This window comes from Phyllobates terribilis, unplaced genomic scaffold, assembly GCF_046119375.1.
Source record: "Phyllobates terribilis strain yellow unplaced genomic scaffold, ASM4611937v1 Scaffold_7__3_contigs__length_470593459, whole genome shotgun sequence".
In the NCBI taxonomy this organism is placed as follows: domain Eukaryota; kingdom Metazoa; phylum Chordata; class Amphibia; order Anura; family Dendrobatidae; genus Phyllobates; species Phyllobates terribilis.
In genome coordinates, this window is record NW_027362767.1 from 208,504,014 (window position 1) to 208,525,602 (window position 21,589).

A 21,589-nucleotide genomic window follows, 5' to 3' on the forward strand; every position below is an offset into this window, starting at 1 on the left:
GCTACCAGCTCAAGAGGCTGCCTGGTGACGATGGGCCTCAAGGGTGTCTGCTGGCTGGTATGGTCCTTTCTTTTGAGGTGGCATGGGCCTCAGTCCCTGCTCCACTTCTTGATGGCCCTTCTCATGCCGACCCAGTAGAACCGCTCTGTCAGTAGGAACTCCAGTTTCTTCCACCCGAAGTGTCCCGCTCTGTCATGGTAGGCCTCCAGGACCATTGCTGCATCTCGCCTTGGGACCACTATCTGCCAGGTCAGCTCGTGCGTCCGGTGGTTGACAAGCCTTCTGCACAGCTTACCCTCATAGGGGAATAGCCTGCTTTTCTCCTTCCATATCTGCTTGGCTTCCTCTGGAGCGTCCGGGCCAGGGCTAGCGTCTTCCTGGGTTAACATGTCTTTCACCAGGCGTATTGCAGGGTCGCTATCTTGCATTTCAGCCCAGCTGTGGTGGGGTAAGGGATTGAACATGACGGTGGTCAAGTCTTTGTCTCTTACCCGGTGAGAATACTGAGTGGCCCCATACCGGTGGAACGCAGGGAGCTCTATTTCCTCCAGCTCTTCCGAGTTGTTTTCTCCTTCAGGTAGATGGGGCATTCTTGATAGGGCGTCTGCGTTGGTTCTGCCTGCCCGGTATTTGATTGTGAAGTCGTAATTGGATAGCCGGGCCATCCACCGCTGTTCTAGGGCACCTAGTCTTGCATTGTCCAGATGTGTCAACGGGTTGTTGTCCGTGTACACGGTGAACTTTGCGGAGGCCAGGTAATGCTTAAACCGTTCTGTGACGGCCCACACCACTGCCAAGAATTCTAGCTTGAAGGAGCTGTAGTTCTCTGGGTTTCTTTCAGTGGGCCTCAGCTTCCGGCTGGCATACGCGATCGCCCTTTCTCTGCCCTGTTGGTTCTGTGACAGTACGGCTCCCAGCCCCACATTACTGGCATCTGTGTGGAGGATAAAAGGCTGACCATAATCGGGGTAGGCCAGGATCTCATCCCCCATGAGGGCCATCTTCAACTGGCGGAAGGACTCCTCTTCCGGCTTGTCCCACTTGAAGGGTGGCTTGTGACTTCTGGATTTAGATTGCCCTATCAGGAGGTCCTGCATAGGGGCTGCCATCTTAGTGAACCCGGGAATGAACCTTCGGTAGTAGCCTACCAACCCGAGGAATTGCCTCACTTCCTTGATGTTAGAGGGGCTTGGCCAGCTCTTGATGGCTGTAACTTTGTCGGGGTCGGGGGCTACTCCCTCTGCACTCACCACGTGTCCTAGATATTGGACCTTCGGTTTTAACAGGTGGCACTTTGAAGGCTTCACTTTCAGGCTGTAGCCTGCCAGGGCTTCGAACACCTCGGCCAGGTGCTTTAGATGGTCCTCGTAAGTCTTCGAATAGACGATCACATCGTCCAGGTAAAGGAGAACCGTCTAGACGTTTCGGTGCCCTAGACAGCATTCCATCAGCCTCTGGAACGTCCCTGGTGCATTGCAGAGCCCGAAGGGCATACAGTTGAACTCACTCAGTCCCATCGGGGTGGTGAAGGCGGTCTTCTCCTTGTCAGCCTCTGCCACAGGAACCTGCCAGTACCCGCTAGTAAGGTCCAAAGTAGAGAAGAAATTAGCTGATTTTAGAGCTGCTAAAGACTCCTCTATCCTAGTTAACGGGTACGCATCTTTATGGGTGATACGATTGACATGCCTATAGTCCACGCACATTCTCATGGTACCGTCTTTCTTTTTTACCAAAACTAAGGGAGCTGCCCAGGGGCTACAGCTATCTCTAATGACCCCAGCTTCTTTCATTTCTCTCAGCATACCCTTGGCGTTCTGATAATGTGCAGGGGGTGCAGGCCTGTGTCTCTCTTTTATTGCTCTTTTATTGGTGGTTGGCTCCCCATGGGGATATGGTGTTCTATCCCTTTTACTCTGCCGAAGTCTAGCAGGTGCTTACTAAAGATTCTTTCGTACTCCTGAACCACCCGGTAGACTCCTTGTTTTTGGTGCAGGGGATTGGAGTCAGCACCCACATGGAGTTTCTGGCACCAGTCCTCCTTTTGTTTCTGGGAGCCATTACCCTCCGCCTGAGGAGATGGAGGCAACGGTTCCACGGCCCTGATAGCATTGTGTTGGACGGCAAACAATTTGGCAAGTGTAGCGTACCTGGGTAAGTGTACCTCCCTCTCCCCAATGTTGAGAATGCGAACGGGCACCCTCCCAAGACGGACATCAACCACCCCCCGGGCTGTCAAAATGGTGGGCCTGCTGTTTGAGTACACGGGTTCTACCATGGCTTGGTAGTCTCTGCCTCTCAACCCGATTGCAGTCCGACACCAGATCATCATTTAACTTTTGGGAGGCATGGAAATGGGGAATGGGTCACTCATTCTTACGCTACCAATCTCACCACCAGACAGTTCTACCTGCTGCCGTCTCATCAGGGCTCTTATCACTTTCTGGAGGACCCTCTGTTGGCTGGAGCTCGCATTCATCACCACCTGCTGTAAAATCACAATTACTTCTGAAAGACAGTTTTCAATCACATTAGTACCCACAGTTATTTTAGGGTGACTTTCACGACGGTCAATGTCCACAATGATCACTCCCTGTGCCGGCAGTTCCTCCTTACCAATCTTGATGGTCATCTCTCTGAACCCCACCTGCGACACGGGTTGGCCATTGCTGGCAATGATGCTTAAGTCATTGTCTGGGTAGCGGGTTATGTCAGCGTCACTCCAGTACTGCTTGAAAAGTACGTAGGGGATGGTAGTCACTTGAGACCCGGTGTCCATCAGTGCACTCATGGGGATACCGTCTAGAACTACGGGTAAGACCGGGCATCCTCCCACGTACTTATCACGCCAATTAGATGGGCCTGATGACCTTATGCCTGGGGGTTGGCCCTCTGCCCCAGGTCGGACCCATTTAAAGTACAGTACCTTGCTATGTGTCCTGGCTGACTGCAACGGCGGCAAATCAGCTGTCCATCCTCAGCGTAGCGGTCGGCGGGCCTCCCTCTGAACGGCGGGATCCTCCTCTGTCGACGCCACGGGACATCCTCCGGACTGGAAGCCAGCTCGATTGGTCTTAACGGTTCCACCTGCAATGACTGTACGGTCCTGGTTAATGCAGCCACACTCTTTGTTAGCTCCTGGACCTGATGGTGCAGGTCTGCAGGCTGGGATGGATTTAGGGCCTGTGCATCAGCCCCCACAAGGTCTGCAGGGTAGGGCGCTGCCCCCTGGTGGTAAGTGATGGCAGGGCGCCGGGAAGCTACAGCGCCACCTGCTGCGGGTTCTCTAAGCACTCGGATGGCCCGATCCTTGAACTGCGCAAAAGTCAAATCGGGTTCTGTAGGGCCATGAGGCGCAGCTGGGTTATGTGGGAGCTGGACAGCAGACCTTCTATGAACTGGTCAGTCAACAGTTTATCAGAGTCCTGCACGCTACCAGGGTCAGCTTGTTTTATAGCTCTCAGGGCTTCTTGCAGGTTCAAGGCATAGTCTCTGATACTATCCTGGGCCCGCTGCTTACAGCCATAGAACCACATTTTTATTTCTGCTGAGGTACAGGTATCAAAGGTACTCCGCAGCCGGGTCAGAATGTCCTTTACTGTCTTTTTCTCTTCATCTGACCATGATTTCACTTCCCGCTGGGCTGCACCGGTGAGCTGCCCCTTTAGAATGCTCACTTTCTGTTCTTCCGGCAGGGGATAAACTTTGAACAAACTGTGCAGTCTTTCCCTAAAGTCAGTTAAGGTATGGGATTCCCCTGAGCATTGGGGCAGCCAGGCTGCTCCGGGGATGTAGGGCATAGAGAACGGCATCACCGCTGCTGCAGCCCCGCTGGTTGTAGAAGGCCCCTCCGTGTCCGTCATCTTCCTCCCCCCTAGTTAAGCGTGGCTTACCTTCCGACGATCCTCTTCTGTAGGCCGCGGCTCCGCTGGTGCTGCTCCGGATGAGGACCTTGCGTCGCGTCCTGGTGACGTCAGCGTCGCTCTCTCTCCCTTCCAGGACCTTGCGCAGCATCGGTGCGTGGGGCGGAGCTTCAGGTCTCGCGCAGTTTGGACGTCCACGCCCCTCTTCTTCCCGAGAGGCGTCCTGAAGATGGCGTCCGATGGCGGGAAAATGGCTGAAGATGGCGGGAACCGACGGAAGATGGCGGGAGACGGCTGAAAATGGCGGGAAACGGCTCCGGATGGCGGGAAACCTCTTCTTCAGGTACGGCGGGTTGGTCTCAATCCTGCCGACTACGCCAAAGCTGACTCACCCCCTCGGCCGTGGGGCACTCGAGACCGGACTTCAGGGCAATGCTGGGAGTAGTAGTGCCGACCCGGTCCCGTGGCTCAGGGTGGTCAGACCAATGGTAGTCTATGATGTGCTGTAGGTAATGTCCGACTATGCCACCCGTGGATTGCGGTCAGGGAGGACCGCCGCTGCAAGGCAGACCGCTGAGGCTGGTGTTGGGGATGCAGCAGGGAATAGTACGAATCCCCACGGGAGGAGTGTAGCCTCAGGTCAGGTAATAGGATGCTGGGGGTGATGGTGCAGGCGCAGCAGTAACCACACAGAGTCCAAGAATGCAGTCCAGGGTCTTTTACTGATCTTATCACAGACCCACCAGGAGTACAGGGTAGGAATGGACCTGGGTGTCTGAGGGCATTCGGGCGAGCTCCGCTGGTCAGGGTGAGTGGGTAGGCCTACCGTTATCTCTCTCTGCCCTTGCTGACTATCTCCCCCTTTAGTGGTATGATAGCCCACGTCCCTGAGCTTGCCGTGTACTATGCCTGTATGGCCTTAGGTACCTGTAGCTTCTCCGTGCTGTACCGGTCCTTCTGTGTGGCGGAGCCTCCAGGCTTCTTGGCCAAGGGACCTGAAATCCCTTGCGGGTTGGTTTTCTGCTGCAGGACCTGCAACCTGACAGCCTCGGACCCCAATGTCCGGTTGTGTAATCTCTCTCTCTGCCAGGACCAGCTCTCGTCGCCTCTGTCCCTGGCTTTCTGCGCATCCTTTGCCTCCTGGACTCCTCAGCTGCGGCTGACCTGTCCCTCTCTTCTGGGAACCCTTCTGGATGCTTCAAAAGTGGGTCCTGGGCTCCCTAACCCTGCCCTCAGTACCAGTTTTTATAGGGGCAGCCTGCTCCCCCTACTGGCCTGGGACAGGAGGTGCTGCATGCAAATGGTCCATGACCAGAGAACCTCCCTCCTGCTCTCAGACACAGCCTTACAAGTTTGTGGCATCCATGCCTGGGGTGACACACATGCATGGCCTAAATATGCTACCATGACCTACAGTGTCTCCGAACTTGTATCCCCATTTTGAATTTTTTGTTTCCATTGTTTCATCATTTACATAACATTAATATGCCTATCGATGCTGTAATTTTCATAATTCTACAACTTTTTCTTGTTCGTGTTGTAATTTTAGTATTGAAGAGTGTATACAGCGAGGGAAATAAGTATTGAAAACGTCACCAATTTTCTGAGTAAATATATTTCTAAAGGTGCTATTGAGTATTGACATAAAATTCTCACCAGATGTCGGTAACAACCCAACCAATCCACACAGGCAAAGAAATCAAACCATAGATGTCCGTAAATTAAGTTATTTGTCATAATGAGAAATGACACAGGGAAAAAGCAGTGAACCCATGAAGAAAGAGAGGTGCAAAAAGCCCTGGAAAGTCCTGACACCAGCTGAAATCTATCAGTAATTAGAAACCAATCCTGCCATTTAGTGAAAAATAATATCCGCGGATTCAACTGATGGTCTATAAAAAGGTGTCTCATTACCAAAGTTCCACACAAGAAATATCTCATGATAAGTAAAAACTAGTGAGCTGTCTCAAGACCTTCACAACCTTATTGTTGCAAAACATAGTAATGGCATTAGCTACAGAAGAATTTCTAAACTACTAAAGGTTCCAGTGGTGACATGTTCAATACTCATTTCACCTGCTCTATGTATAGATATGTATATACGATGTACTATCATTTGAAGATGTAGTACAAAATATTATGCATAGTGAAATTATTTTAATTTGTAATATTATTTTCAATTTTAAAAGGTTAAGGAGGGTATCCAGCTTAATTTATTTTCTAAATCATGAAACATGATCTATGTTTTTGTTAATGTGCCATTTTTGGTCTGTGAGTAAGTTTTTAAAGTCCTTGTTGCATCCATTTTTGTCATATGAAGAAAAAAAATTCTTAGTTTCTATTACCCATTAAACAGTAAAATACCACGTGCTATCTATATTTTTATGAGACCATGGAATTTCTTTGGCAAGATTGATCAGCATAGATCAAAGCAAGACAATAGGTCTGCAAAAAAATGGCATGTAAAAAGGCACATTGATTGTAATGAGTCTGTAATCTATCCGCAAAAATATCACATAGCACCCGTACCAAAAAAATTTATATGTGAAAGAATCCCAAATCCTTTTGTGCCTATAGCTTATTCAATAATGTATGTGTCCAGGCTTGTGGTCCAAGTCTGCTTTACGCGACTGCAGACTTATGAATCCTAATTAGTGTTGAGCGAATTTGTTCGGCATTTCAAATTCGGGTTCGTGTTCGGGTTTCCGGCTTGTTCGCATAATAACATCTGTGTGACAGCGTGGCAAATCAGGGATGTTCGTGAGCGGAGCCGATTTTTTGGCACGAACAAGCCGGAACCCGAACACAAACCCGAATTTGAAATGCCGAACAAATTCGCTCAACACTAATCCTAACACCACATAGCGTGCGCTGTCAGTATTCTTCGGTGACAGCGCCGGGAGTGAGCAGATGCATGACCACAAGTACAGTATAGACCAAAAGTTGGGACACACCTTCTCATTTAAATATTTTTCTGTATTTTCATGACTATGAAAATTGTACATTCACACTGAAGGCATCAAAACTATGAATTAACACATGTGGAATTATATACTTAAGAAAAAAGTGTGAAACAACTGAAAATATGTCTTATATTCTAGGTTCTTCAAAGTAGCCACCTTTTGCTTTGATGACTGCTTTGCACACTCTTGGCATTCTCTTGATGAGCTTCAATAGGTAGTCACCGGAAATGGTCTTCCAACAATCTTGAAGGAGTTCCCAGAGATGCTTAGCACTTGTTGGACCTTTTGCCTTCACTCTGCGGTCCAGCTCACTCCAAACCATCTCGATTGGGTTCAGGTTTGGTGACTGTGGAGGCCAGGTCATCTGGCGTAGCACCCCATCACTCTCCTTTTTGGTCAGATAGCCCTTACACAGCCTGGAGGTGTGTTTGGGGTCATTTTTCTGTTGAAAAATAAATGATGGTCCAGCTAAACGCAAACCGGATGGAATAGCATGCCGCTGCAATGTGCTGTGGTAGCCATGCTGGTTCAGTATGCCTTCAATTTTAAATAAATCCCCAACAGTGTCACCAGCAAAGCACCCCCACACCATCACACCTCCTCCTCCATGCTTCACGGTGGGAACCAGGCATGTAGAGTCCATCCGTTCACCTTTTCTGCTTCGCACAAAGACACGGTGGTTGGAACCAAAGATCTCAAATTTGGACTCATCAGACCAAAGCACAGATTTCCACTGGTCTAATGTCCATTCCTTGTGTTCTTTAGCCCAAACAAATCTCTTAAGCTTGTTGCTTGTCCTTAGCAGTGGTTTCCTAGCAGCTATTTTACCAAGAAGGCCTGCTGCACAAAGTTTCCTCTTAACAGTTGTTGAAGAGATGTGTCTGCTGCTAGAACTCTGTGTGGCATTGACCTGGTCTCTAATCTGAGCTGCTGTTAACCTGCGATTTCTGAGGCTGGTGACTCGGATAAACTTATCCTCAGAAACAGAGGTGACTCTTGGTCTTCCTTTCCTGAGGCGGTCCTCATGTGAGCCAGTTTCTTTGTAGCGCTTGATGGTTTTTGCAACTGCACTTGGGGACATTTTCAAAGTTTTCCCAATTTTTCACACTGACTGACCTTCATTTCTTAAAGTAATGATGGCCACTCATTTTTCTTTACTTAGCTGCTTTTTTCTTGCCATATTACAAATTCTAACAGTCTATTCAGTAGGACTATCAGCTGTGTATCCACCAGACTTCTGCACAACACAACTGATGGTCCCAACCCCATTTATAAGGCAAGAAATCCCACTTATTAAACCTGACAGGGCACACCTGTGAAGTGAAAACTACAGTATTTCCGGTGACTACCTCTTGAAGCTCATCAAGAGAATGCCAAGAGTGTGCAAAGCAGTCATCAAAGCAAAAGGTGGCTACTTTTGGAAGTGCATTGAGGTGAAGGGTGCATTGCTGGAAAAGGGAAAAAAAAAAAAACTCTTTAAATCTGTTAGTTTGCGAGTGTGAACGAGCTGCGTGTGTCCGGAGCGTAAGTGCGAACGAAAGTAAGTGTGTGACTTGTTTTTCACTGAAGAGGTATTGGGAATCCTGCAGAAAATACCTGTGTGAATTGCGGTGAGTGCTGCATTGTGACCTGCTGAGTGCTTTTCTACCTGTTTAGATTTATTGGGCTTTTTATAACCTATTTTCTCACTACAGTTTTAGTTTCTTAGTTTACTACCTGTGTATTTAAGGGTTAACTACATTGCACTAAAATCCTGAGGTGTAGCTTTACTCACAAGGGGTTAATTAAGGGGAAGTGGTCATAATTAAGGGTTTATAAGGGGCAGCTGGTTGGGCATTCAGTCCTTTGGAAGTGCATTGAGGTGAAGGGTGCATTGCTGGAAAAGGGAGAAAAAAACAAAACACTCTTTAAATCTCTTAGTTTGCGAGTGTGAACGAGCTGAGTGTGTCCGGAGCGTAAGTGCAAACGAAAGTAAGTGTGTGACTTGTTTTTCAGTGACTTTGTATTCAGGGAGTTTGGAAGGGAGGACTTTGGACTGAATTGCTGACTGTATTTCATTAATTTCTTTACTTTACTTTTTACTTAACATTCTGTATATTGCAATCCCCATTAGGAAATGAGCTCCATTATTGACAATGCTATCCAGTGTACATCTTGCCACATGTATGTATTCCTTGAACAGCCGGTCGAGGTTGCTTACTGCTGCGCGAGATGTGTGCACGTTGTGCGTTTGGAAGCCCAGATACTGGATCTAAATGAGCAGCTGGCAACACTGAGATCCATTGACAACATGGAAAGGAGTCTGCTGCTCACTGAGCAGCAGCTCACTGGGGTAGATGTGGGGGAGGGTGGTAGTCGGGAGCTGCAGGACAGTGAGGTCGCTAGTTGGGTGACAGTTAGAAGGGGGGTGGTAGAGGGAAGAGTGCCAGGGAGGCTAGTCCTGATCTGGCACACCCCAATAAGTTTGCAAAGTTGGCAGATGAGGGGAGTGATGGTACAGGGGTAGCACTACTGCAGCAAGGCATGTCCCCTGAAAGCCGGAGGAGTGTCAGCTCCAGTAAAGAGGGAAATAGGAGAGTAGGGCAGGCCAGGCAGGTGCTGGTAGTGGGGGACTCAATTATTAGAGGAACAGATAGGGCAATCTGTCACAAAGACAGGGATCGTCGAACAGTGTGCTGCCTACCTGGCGCTCGAGTCCGGCACATCGCTGATCGGGTTGACAGATTACTGGGAGGGGCTGGTGAGGACCCAGCGGTCAAGGTGCACATTGGCACAAATGACAAAGTTAGAGGTAGGTGAAAGGTCCTTACATATGATTTCAGGGAATTAGGCTGCAAGCTGAAAGCAAGGACCTCCAAGGTAGTATTTTCTGAAATACTACCGGTACCACGTGCCACGCCAGAGAGGCAACGGGAGATTAGGGAGATAAATAAGTGGCTCAAGAACTGGTGTCGGAAGGAGGGATTTGGGTTCCTGGAGAACTGGGCCGACTTCTCAGTTGGCTACAGACTCTACGCTAGGGATCGGCTGCACCTTAATGGGGAGGGTGCAGCTGTGCTGGGGGAGAAAATGGCTAGAAGGTTGGGGGAGTGTTTAAACTAGGGATTGGGAGGGAGGGTATTCATTTTATAGGTGGGGAAGATAGTGCAGATAGTGACCTGGGCACAAATAAAGAAATTGGGGGTGGGGTTAGAACAGTCAATAAAGTAAGAAGGAATAGAGGTACAGAGAGATACATAAAATGCATGTACACTAATGCCAGAAGCCTCACCAACAAAATGGAGGAATTAGAATTAATTTTGTTGGAAAATAATTATGACATGATAGGGATATCTGAGACGTGGCTGGACGAGAGCCATGACTGGGCAGTTAATTTACAGGGCTATAGTCTGTTCAGAAATGACCGTACAAACAAGCGAGGGGGGGTGTGTGTTTATATGTAAAATCATCCTTAAAACCTGTCTTGCGGGAGGATAGATGTGAATCTAATGAAAATGTAGAGTCCCTGTGGGTGGAGATAAGGGGAGGGGGAAAAAATAATAAATTACTGATAGGAGTTTGTTATAAGTCTCCAAAAATAATGGAAGTAGCGGAGAATATCCTCGTAAAGCAAATAGATGAAGCAGCGACTCAAGGAGAAGTCATTATTATGGGAGACTTCAACTACCCTGAAATACATTGGGGGACAGAAACATGTAGTTCAAGCAAATGAAATAGGTTTTTGACTACTATGAGAGACAATTACCTTTCACAACTGGTTCAGGACCCAACAAGAAGGGGGGCACTGCTAGACCTAATATTAACCAATAGGCCAGACCGCATATCAAATATACGAGTTGGGGGTCACTAGGGTAATAGTGATCACAAAATAATACGTTTTCATATAACCTTTAATAAGATGTGTAGTAGAGGGGTTACAAGGACACTAAACTTCAGGAAGGCAAATTTCCAACGGTTAAAAGATGATCTTAGTGCAATAAACTGGGACGATATCCTGAGACATAAAGCTACACAAAGCAAATGGGAGACATTTATTAGCATCCTGAATAGGACCTGTGCACAATATATACCCTATGGGAATAAACATGCTAGAAATAGGAGGAAACCACTATGGCTAAATAGAGCTGTAAGGGGCGCAATAAGTGACAAAAAGAAAGCATTTAGAGAACTAAAGCAAGTAGGTAGTGATGAGGCATTAAATAAATATAGAAAATTAAATAAATTATGTAAAAACCAAATCAAGGCAGCAAAGATTAAGGCAGAGAGAATCATTGCCAGAGAAAGTATAAATAACCCCAAAATATTCTTTAACTACATAAATAGTAAAAAACTAAAAAATGATAGTGTAGGCCCCCTTAAAAATAGTCTGGGTGAAATGGTGGATGAGGATGAGGAAAAAGCCAATATGCTAAATGATTTTTTTTCAACCGTATTTACACAGGAAAATCGCATGACAGAAAACATGATTAGTGATAACAAAAATTCTCCAGTAAATGTCACTTGCTTAACCCAGCAGGAAGTACGGCGGTGTCTAAAAATCACTAAAGTTGACAAATCCCCGGGCCCGGATGGGATACACCCACGAGTACTGCAGGAATTAAGTAACGTCATAGATAGACCATTATTTTTAATCTTTAAAGATTCCATAATAACAGGGTCTGTACCACAGGACTGGCGTATAGCAAATGTGGTGCCAATATTCAAAAAGGGGACAAAAACCGAACTTGGAAATTATATGCCGGTAAGCTTAACCTCTACTGTGGGTAAAATCCTGGAGGATTTCCTAAGAGATGCTATTCTAGAGTATCTGAAGAAGAATAACCTCATGACCCAATATCAACATGGGTTTACGAGGGACCGTTCCTGTCAAACTAATCTGATCAGTTTTTATGAGGAGGCAAGTTCTGGACTGGACGAAGGAAATGCAGTGGATGTTGTTTATATGGACTTTTCAAAAGCTTTTCATACGGTTCCACACAAAAGGTTGATACATAAAATGAGAACAATGGGGATAGGGGAAAATATATGTATGTGGGTTAAGAATTGGCTCAGTGATAGGAAACAAAGGGTGGTTATTAATGGAAAACAGTCAGACTGGGTCTCAGTTAACAGTGGGGTACCACAGGGGTCAGTATTGGGCCCCCTTCTTTTTAACATATTTATTAATGACCTTGTAGGGGGCATACAGAGTAATATTTCAATATTTTCAGATGACACTAAACTCTGCAGGGTAATCAATACAGAGGAGGAGAATTTTATATTACAGGAGGATCTATGTAAACTAGAAGCTTGGGCTGATAAATGGCAAATGAGCTTTAATGGGGATAAATGTAAGGTAATGCACTTGGGCAGAGGAAATAAAATGTATAATTATATGCTTAATTGTAAAACACTGGGCAAAACTGTAACTGAAAAAGACCTGGGTGTATTGGTGGATGACAAGCTCACGTTTAGTGGCCAGTGTCAGGCAGCTGCTGCAAAGGCAAATAAAATAATGGGATGCATTAAAAGAGGCATAGATGCTCATGAGGAGAACATAATTTTACCTCTATACAAGTCATTAGTGCGACCACACGTAGAATACTGTGTACAGTTCTGGTCTCCGGTGTATAAGAAAGACATAGCTGAACTAGAGAGGGTGCAGAGAAGAGCGACCAAGGTTATTAGAGGACTGAGGGGTCTGCAATACCAAGACAGGTTATTACACGGGGTCACTTACTGTGGAAAAACGAAGGCTGAGGGGTGATCTTATTACTATGTACAAGTATATGAGGGGACAGTACAGAGTCCTTTATACTGATCTTTTTACTCTGAGGCCTGAGACGGGGACAAGGGGGCATCTTCTACGTCTGGAGGAAAGAAGGTTTAATCATAATCACAGACGCGGATTCTTTACTGTAAGAGCAGTGAGACTATGGAGCTCTCTGCCGCATGATGTTGTAATGAGTGATTCACTGCTAAAATTTAAGAAGGGCATGGATGCCTTTCTTGAAAAGTATAATATTACAGGTTATAAATACTAGATTCCTTGAAAGGGCTTTGATCCAGGGAACTAGTCTGATTGTCGTATGGAGTCGGGAAGGAATTTTTTTCCCCAATGTGGAGCTTAGTGTTTGCCACATGGTTTTTTTTGCCTTCCTCTGGATCAACATGTTAGGCTATGGGTTGAACTAGATGGACTTAGTCTTCCTTCAACCTTAAAAACTATGTTACTATGTTACTATGTTACTTTGAAGAACCTAGAATATAAGACATATTTTCAGCTGTTTCACACTTTTTTGTTAAGTATATAATTCCACATGTGTTAATTCATAGTTTTGATGCCTTCAGTGTGAATGTACAATTTTCATAGTCATGAAAATACAGAAAAATCTTTAAATGAGAAGGTGTGTCCAAACTTTTGGTCTGTACTGTATGTGATTTGCAAAATTGTGGTCACATGTCATTTAGACGTGAGCGTCTTTGCTCAATGCAAGTGAATTGAGTGAGTTTGGACACATCTAGTCGGAATGTGGCGAGGAGTATGCAAATCTCATACTTCTGGTCACACGACCGCTCACTTAAGACATCGTCACTGGAGAATCCTGACAGCATACACTGAGATTGTTAGATGTTTGAAAATAAAAGTATATTTATAAGTTTTATATATTTATAGTAGCAATATTTGTTAAAGTTTACAACCCTGTAAACTTATAAAATAAGTATTTTGGTATTGTTGAGTAGACAGTTTCCGTAAAAATAAACATAGGCAAATGTCCACTTTAAAAAAAAATCCCATTTTATTTTCCAGTTTCTGACTGTTGTATTTTCTTGTTTTAGATCTATTCAACAATGGCTGGCTCGAGTGCAGTCTCTCCTTTACTGCAATGAAAATGGCTTCTGGGGCACATTCTTAGAAAGTCAGCGGAATTGTGTTTGCCATGGAGGAAGCATGCTTTGCCAGCGACCCATTCCATGTATTATAGGAGGCAACCAAAGTTGTGCAATGTGCAGCATGGCTAATATCTCCCTATGTGGCTCATGTAATAAAGGTTACAAATTATATCGTGGTCGGTGTGAGGCTCAGAATGTAGATTCCGAGAGAAGTGAGCAATTCATAAGCCTAGAAACAGAGTTGGACTTCCAAGACCAGGAGCTCCGGTACCTATTGCAGAAGATGGACTCCCGTCTCCATGTGCATACAACCTTCATTAGTAACGAGATTCGATTAGACACATATTTTGACCCACGCTGGAGAAAAAGAATGTCACTCACCTTAAAAAGCAACAAGAACCGAGTTGAGTTCCTCCACATGGTCATTGGAATGTCTATGCGTATCTGTCAGGCCAGGAACACCACTCTGGATCCAAGCTTCTTTGTCTATGTAAACCCATTCAGCGGCAGCCATTCCGAAGGTTGGAGTATGCCTTTTGGAGAACACGGTTATCCAAGATGGGAGAAGACACGTCTTCAAAACAGTCAATGTTTTAATTGGACTCTTCTCTTGGGAAACCGCTGGAAGACCTTTTTTGAAACTGTACACATTTACCTTCGCAGTCGTACACGTCTACCTACACTCATGCGTAACGATACAGGACAAGGCCCAGTGGACTTGTCGGATCCTACAAAAAGGCAGTTTTACGTGAAGATTTCTGAGGTCCAGTTATATGGTTTCAGCTTGAGATTTAACCCAGATCTTTTGCGTAGTGCAGTTCAACAAGTAAACCAGTCTTACTCCCAAGGTGGCCAATTTTATTCTTCATCCTCTGTTATGTTGCTTATGTTGGACGTCCGGGAAAGAATCAACCGCTTAGCTCCTCCAGCTGGACCAGGAAAACCCCAGCTGGACCTCTTTTCCTGTATGCTGAAGCATCGCTTGAAGTTGACCAATAGTGAAATCATACGGGTCAATCATGCACTGGACTTGTACAACACTGAGATTCTGAAGCAACCTGATCATATGACAGTCAAATTATGTTAACCCTCCCATGCCTTCCTCTGAGTCAAAACATTTATTTTGGAAGTCCAGAGGTGAAAACTCTGAGGGAATTAGATGAACTTTAATTACCTTAGAATCTACCTTATGACCTGACTATGATTATGCTGCAAACGATAAAAATGGAGTATATTTACATACTTCCTTTTATTACATTTTGGAGGGTGTGATCAGTTGTTATCCATACAGGGTCTTCAGATTTTAAGTCCTTTAAATTATAATTAAGTGCTAAATCTTTATCAAACATTTATAGAGAAATTATAATATAAGCTAGGTTTATCGGAGTTAAATCATTAGACTTTTCGGTCATTGCTATTTTTATGTTAGTGAAGCTATTTAGTGTTGATTTATGACTTAATTAAGGATGGCCTACATACAACTGTAGCTTCTGGAGACTTAAGTAAGTGTATTCTCCAACTTTAGGCCTCCTGCACTAGATAGTTGTTGAAATTTAAAAAAAAAAAAAAAAAAAGAATCAGGTCCACTGAATCTAGCCTGTAATTCTGATGTGCCGATCCAAAGAAAAAAACATAAACCCTCAAGAAGGAAATGCTAATTATCCCATATTAGAAAAAAAAAATCCTTCCCAGCTCAAAACATGGCAATCAGAATAAATCCCTGGATCAATGTCCCATCTGCAGAAATCTATTACCTATAAAATGTATATTATATTATTTCAAGAAAGGAATCCAGAACGTTTCTTGGACTTATTCAGTTTAATAACTACGTAAACATAGTCTTACTGCTCTTACAGTAAAGAATCCCCACCTGTGATGGTAAAATCTGACTTCTAGATGTAGAAGATGCCCCCTTTTCATTGTTACAGACCGAGATGTAAGATTCCGAGTCCTCTGTATGCCTTGGAATAAAATTTGAAGTGTAGTAGATAAAATGAAACCTACAGACTTCTATTGGTGCCATATTTTCGTGATCGATGCCTTTTTTGGATTTGACCCCTAGTTATTGGAGGTTGCATTGTGACCCACACAGTAGGGCGACCTTCACAAGCGAGATGCTAAACATCCAACTAGTCCTTACTTTTTGCAAAAAATGTACTTGTCGCGACTCCAGTACTCTGCGGCTTCCAATGTGGCTCCAAAAAGGGCATCGAGCAGGGATGAGCGGACCCGTGGAAGTTCGGGTTCTAGTACCCAACCTGAACTTTATTTCAAAGTTTGGTTCAGGTACAAGAACTGTACCCGCTCTTGAACCAGAACCCCAACCCCATTGAAAACAATAGGGACCCGAACTGTTGAGCCGGAAAACTCTTTTTCTCTCCCTCTGCAACGGACTTCCCCCGGAACTCCGAATACTGCAAGGGCTTCCGGTTAAAGTTTGTGTTTCGGTGTTTAGCACTGGACAGTAACTGTCCGGTACGAACACAGAACTTTTAAGTTTGGGTTCGCTCATCTCTAGAAGCGAGCAAATTTTGGTTGGAAGAGGTCAAAATTGCCACGTAGCCTCAGGCTTAAAAGTAAATATGAAGCAACATTAGATTTTCGTCAAATATTCTATCTTTTACCAATTTAATGATACTGCAGTGATCACAAACATGATTTTCCCCGAGTCTTAGTATAGAAGTCAAGGAATAACTTACACTGCAACAAGAGTTGAGCACAGGACAATAGTTTGTTAGAACATCCACAATAGTATCCTATGGCCAGAAAGTCATTAATGAACTTCGTGAAATATTATTTTTTATTACATTCATCCCTACTTTGGCTGATTTGCTCAGTTATTGTACAGAACAGGGCTATTTTAATACAACCTAATAAATCCTATGGCAGAATAGAATCTATAGAATTATAGTTGGTGAAAAACTATTTATTTTAGACCTCATCATATCCTTATCAAATCTATTTTCTACTGATTATATTTTAACTTATATCCCAAGACTTGTTTTAAAGTCCATAGCCTAGTAGTGCATAGAAGACCGAGTCTTCCATCGTCGAGATGATAAAACATTCATTAGTGTAAGATAAGTTCTGTGTTAGGACAGATGTTATTATGTGTCGTTCAATCATATCACGCCACATTATTACCAGATCTACGCAAATAGAGCAGCGATCCCTGATGTTAGACTCAGTAAGGCTGGTAGGTTTTTAAGTCTACGCTTTGGGACCAACATGATTTTTTTTTTTTTTTTGCAATTCATTGTCATTTTGCAGCCATTTTCACGGATTTTGACAAATGATAGTAAATAGATACACCAGCATCTGTGGGGGTTTATGTAAAGCAAACAATGTGGAGATTATTTTAAAGTGTACGGAAGTATGTAGTCATACTCTATGTTAGCATGCTCATTTTCAGGCAGTGCCAAATATGTACTGATGTTCTAAAAAAAACAAAAAAAGAGAGGCACAGTACCAAAATATTCTAGACGTTTACAAAATGCACAATCCTTTTCGCTACATAAGTGTTACGCATTATGTCTCTTTTTTTTTTTTTTACCTAGATAAATTCAGCTTAAGGACATTTGACATCCAACAAGCAGCCCTCCAATCGATCCCCATGGCAGTTACCCCATCAGTTTGGTCCACTGACAAAGCCTCGAAACAAGTCTACCAATCCCATAACCGTATTCATGAAGTGGGTTAACCCATACCAGAGTCAGACAATCACTGCCCTAGGAGGGGGAAGACATGAGAGAAGCACACAGCCGTGTTCAGAACACGGCAAGTAAGACTGGGGAGAGATGCTTCAGAAATTTAGTGACCTCCTGCATGAGCCTTGAAAATACCAGCAGTAAAGGGAGTAAACTGCCATAAAAAAAACAAAAAAACATTTACCCCCCTACAAGGGAGAGAATCTTTCTTTTTCTGTATATTAAACTTGTAAAATGTAAAATATAAAATAACAATGATGAGAATTATAAACCAAATAGGAGGATGACAAGCTACTAATTCTGCAAATGCCAGCATGTTCCTCCTTAATTATATCAAATATTGACACACCAAGCTGAGACCTGACTGCATGGGATGCTGGATGGCGCGGTGGGTGAAAGTGGACGCACAAGCACATACATACTCTACAATGATAACCGAGTAGAGTGTAATGTTGAGTGAAACGTTAAAAAAAAAAAAAAAAAAGGAAATGATAGAGAAGAATGGTTTGTCCCTTACACGGAGAGCTTTCGAAAGAGTGTTAACTCCACAATATGCATTATTATAGCCGAAAATTCCTACTGTGTACATTGACTGTTGTGACATTGTAATATTCCCATGTCAGATCAGCCTAAAGCTTGATGAGTTCAGGTAAAAAAAAAAAAAAAAAAAAAAAAAATTGTATCATCAAAAATCGTAAAGATTGGTCAATTTTTTTTTTTACTAATACTTTTTGGAATCTTTTAATTAAGCCAACAAACTGTCTTATTCATATTTGTTCGGCTTGATATTAATTTTTTTTTTTTTTGGAGGGAATTAAAATGTAAACAATATTGTACACGTTTGCAGGTCTGCGGCTATTAAAATGACAATGAAGGTGTCCTGGGAACTTACGATGAAGAAAAATCCACGGGAGGTCTGTGTTAGACCAGTGTGTCGTCTGATGACTCGGCTTCTGCAGTATACAAGATAAATAATGACATTATGCAATGAGAGATGAGTTCTCACAGTATGTTAATGAAAACTCAAAGCTACACATGTTTATTGTGAAGGACATTAAAAAATGAAAAGAAGGAAGTTAGTAAACGACATACTGTTTTTTGTTAATCATTGGTTTCATTGTTTTTTTTTTTTTGTAGAAAATGATTTAGATCGCAGCCAGGGAGAAAGGTTTTATCACCAGAGTAATTAATCTGTTATATTGAACATGAACAGACTTAATAGAGTTATACAAAGAAAGTATTAAAAAAAAACTAATATTCAATATCAATATATATGGAAATATAAATGAAACAGTATAAGGGTTAAAAGCTGTTTTCTGAAATGTGGGAGTTATGGCTTTCTAGAAAAGTTTCCTGTAATTTGTATTTTTTTTTCCAAAATGTGAATGAATGCCTTATATTTTCTTTATGCATTGTGTTACTTGGCAGAGTAACATTCGGGAGTTATAGAGGTAACATTGAACCTTGGCCCTGGTGCCTGTGAAGATCCATCATAAATGGGGCAAAATAGCTGCATGTACCTCGAAAAATATGTGCATTGGATTTCTGTCTACCTGGATGAAAGCCATGACTGGGTGACAAACATTGAGGGTTAAACCACATTTAGAAAGGACAGGAAAGACCAAAAAGGTGGAGGGGTGTGTATTTTCGTTAAATCCAACTTAAGATCTGTGCTCAATGACGACATTGGGAGGAGCTGCGACAATGTAGAGTCAGTCTGGGTAAATGTACATGGGGATGGCCATAATGGAAAGCTTTTAATTGGAGTTTGTTACAAGCCTCCTAATATAGATGAACAGATAGAGGATGAAATGCTGCAACAAATTAAAAATGCAGCAAATAATAATAGGGTCCTTATTATGGGGGATTTTAACTATCTAGATATTCAATGGGACATAGAATCTTCCAGTTGTGCTAAAAGCTGAAAGTTCTGATCCACAGTTCAGGACAATTACCTCTCTCAGCTGGTAGATGAACCAACCAGGGGAGGTAATCTGCTGGATCTGGTTCTGTCAAATAGACCAGATACAATTTCAGATATAGAGGTCTGGGAGCATTTGGGAAACAGCGACCATAATATGGTAAGTTTCAATGTAATATTCAATCTAACATTCAAAAGGGAAAATGCAAAAACCTGGAACTTTAGGAAAGCTCATTTCAGCAAATTAAGGGAAGAGCTTAATCGTGTAGATTTGGACCATATCATGGTAACTGGGGATACCAAACATAAATGGGGCATGTTTAAGGAAATACTACTAGAATCCTGTTGAAAATTTATACCCTCTGGAAACAAAAAGGCCAGGAATAAAAAGAAACCATTATGGACAAATAAGAGAGTACAAAGTTTAATAAGACTGAAAACAAAGGGCATTCAAAATTTTGAAGGCCGAGAATACAGAAATAGCATTTCAGGAGTATAAAGATCTCAACAAGAAATGTAAAAAAGAAATCAAGCTAGCAAAATTATCTATAGAGAAACAAATCACCAGAGATATTAAAATAAATCCCCAAATTTTTTATGCATACATCAATGGCAAAAATGCGAAAAAAACGGATGGTCTCGGCCCCTTAAAAGACGATAATTATAGAGGACAAAGAAAAGGCTGAGATATTAAACAGGCACTTTTCATCCATGTTCACCAACAAACTGTCTGTTCCAGAGATCTTACAACAAGGCAAAAATCAAAGTTCACCACCTGATGTAACTAGTTTAACACAAGAAGAAGTGCGCCTGGATCTGAGGAAATTAAACATTGACAAATCCCTCGGTCCAGATTGTATTCATCCACGGATACTGAGTGAGCTGAGCTCAGTAATTGACAAACCGCTGTATCTCATATTCTTAGTCTCTTTTGTAACAAGGGTGGTGCCACAGGATTGGAGGATAGCCGATGTAGCACACATATTTAAGAAAGGTAAGAAGATGGATCCAAGTAACAACCGTCCGGTAAGTCTGACATTAGTAGTGTGAGGGCATCATAAGAGATGACCTGCAGAGTTATATCGTGGAGAAAAATATAATAAATGATAAATAGTACGGATTCATGAAGGATAAGTCGTGTCTAACCAACATGTTGGGGTTCTATGAGGAGGTAAGTGCAAATCTGGATATTAATAATGCGGCTGATGCGATTTATCTGGACTTTGCAAAGGCATTTGATACTGTACCACATAGAAGCCTTATACTGAAGCTGCAGAAGCAAGGACTTGGGGGAAATATATGCCGATGGGTAAGGAATTGGCTAAATAACAGGAAACAAAGAGTCATCATAAATGGTACGTTCTCTAAATAGGACATAGTCAGCAGTGGGGGCCGCAGGGATCTGTCCTAGGAGCAGTGGGGCTATAAGGATCTGTATTGGAAACAATGACCTTGTGGCTGGGTTGAGCATAAAGTGTCAGTTTTTGCTGACGACTCAAAACTATGTAGGATATTAAAATCTCATCTTGACGTTACAATATTACAAAACTATCTGGATAAGATGACTGAATGGGAGAACACTTGGCAAATGAGATTTAATGTAGATAAATGTAGAGCAATGCACCGAGGACGGAGTAATCCTATTGCTGCATATACATTAGATGGGAGTATACTCGGGGCTACAGAACAGGAGGAGGATAGGGGATTCTGGTTACAAGTAAGTAGTGTTGAGCCACCCCCGTAGTGTTCGAGTTCGGTTCGGTTCGTCGAACACCCCTGTGTTCGCCGAACTGTTCGTCGAACTGTTTGTCGAACACCTTCGAACACCGTTAAAACCAATGGCAGGCAAACAAAAACACATAGAAACACATAGAAAACACCTTCAAAGGTGTCCAAAAGCTGACAAACTGCTCAGAAGACACAACTAACACATGGAAAAGTGACAAGTACATATAGTCATGCGAAAAGAAAAGAGGTGGAGGAGTAAAAGGAGGGGGAGACACAGATATAGGCATGTCATGCCCTTCTAAAATCCAAAAAGTGAGAAGCCGACACGTTCAGTCCGCTCCTGCCCGTGCCACCTCCGTGTCGCCGGGTTTGTGCCAGAGCCGCGGTGAACCCTGACGGCCAGCCCCCCTCTCCCAATACTGGTGCCTGTCCGCTGGTGGGTCGAGCGAGCCCCCCTGTGGTGGAGGCAGCTCTAAGCTTTTTAATTTAAATTGTCTCTCTAATTTGAATGAATACACTTTAAATCCATTTACAAGG

General features: G+C 43.5%; 1 protein-coding gene across 2 annotated transcripts in view; it reads left to right on the forward strand.

Moving 5' to 3' along the window:
- The window catches only part of BRINP1 (BMP/retinoic acid inducible neural specific 1), a 295,700-nt gene extending 277,192 nt beyond the window's left edge, over nt 1–18,508 (forward strand). The window contains exons 8-9 of one of the 2 annotated variants that reach the window (XR_012247410.1): nt 13,643–14,833; nt 17,254–18,508. Coding sequence is in view for 1 of the 2 variants with exons in the window: in XM_073639712.1 (XP_073495813.1) it covers nt 13,643–14,783 (1,141 nt within the window). In the remaining variant the exon portion in view is untranslated. Of the gene's footprint in view, nt 1–13,642 lie in introns of both variants that reach the window. The other variant, XM_073639712.1, reaches the window with a different exon arrangement.
- The last annotated feature ends 3,081 nt before the right edge of the window (nt 18,509–21,589 follow it).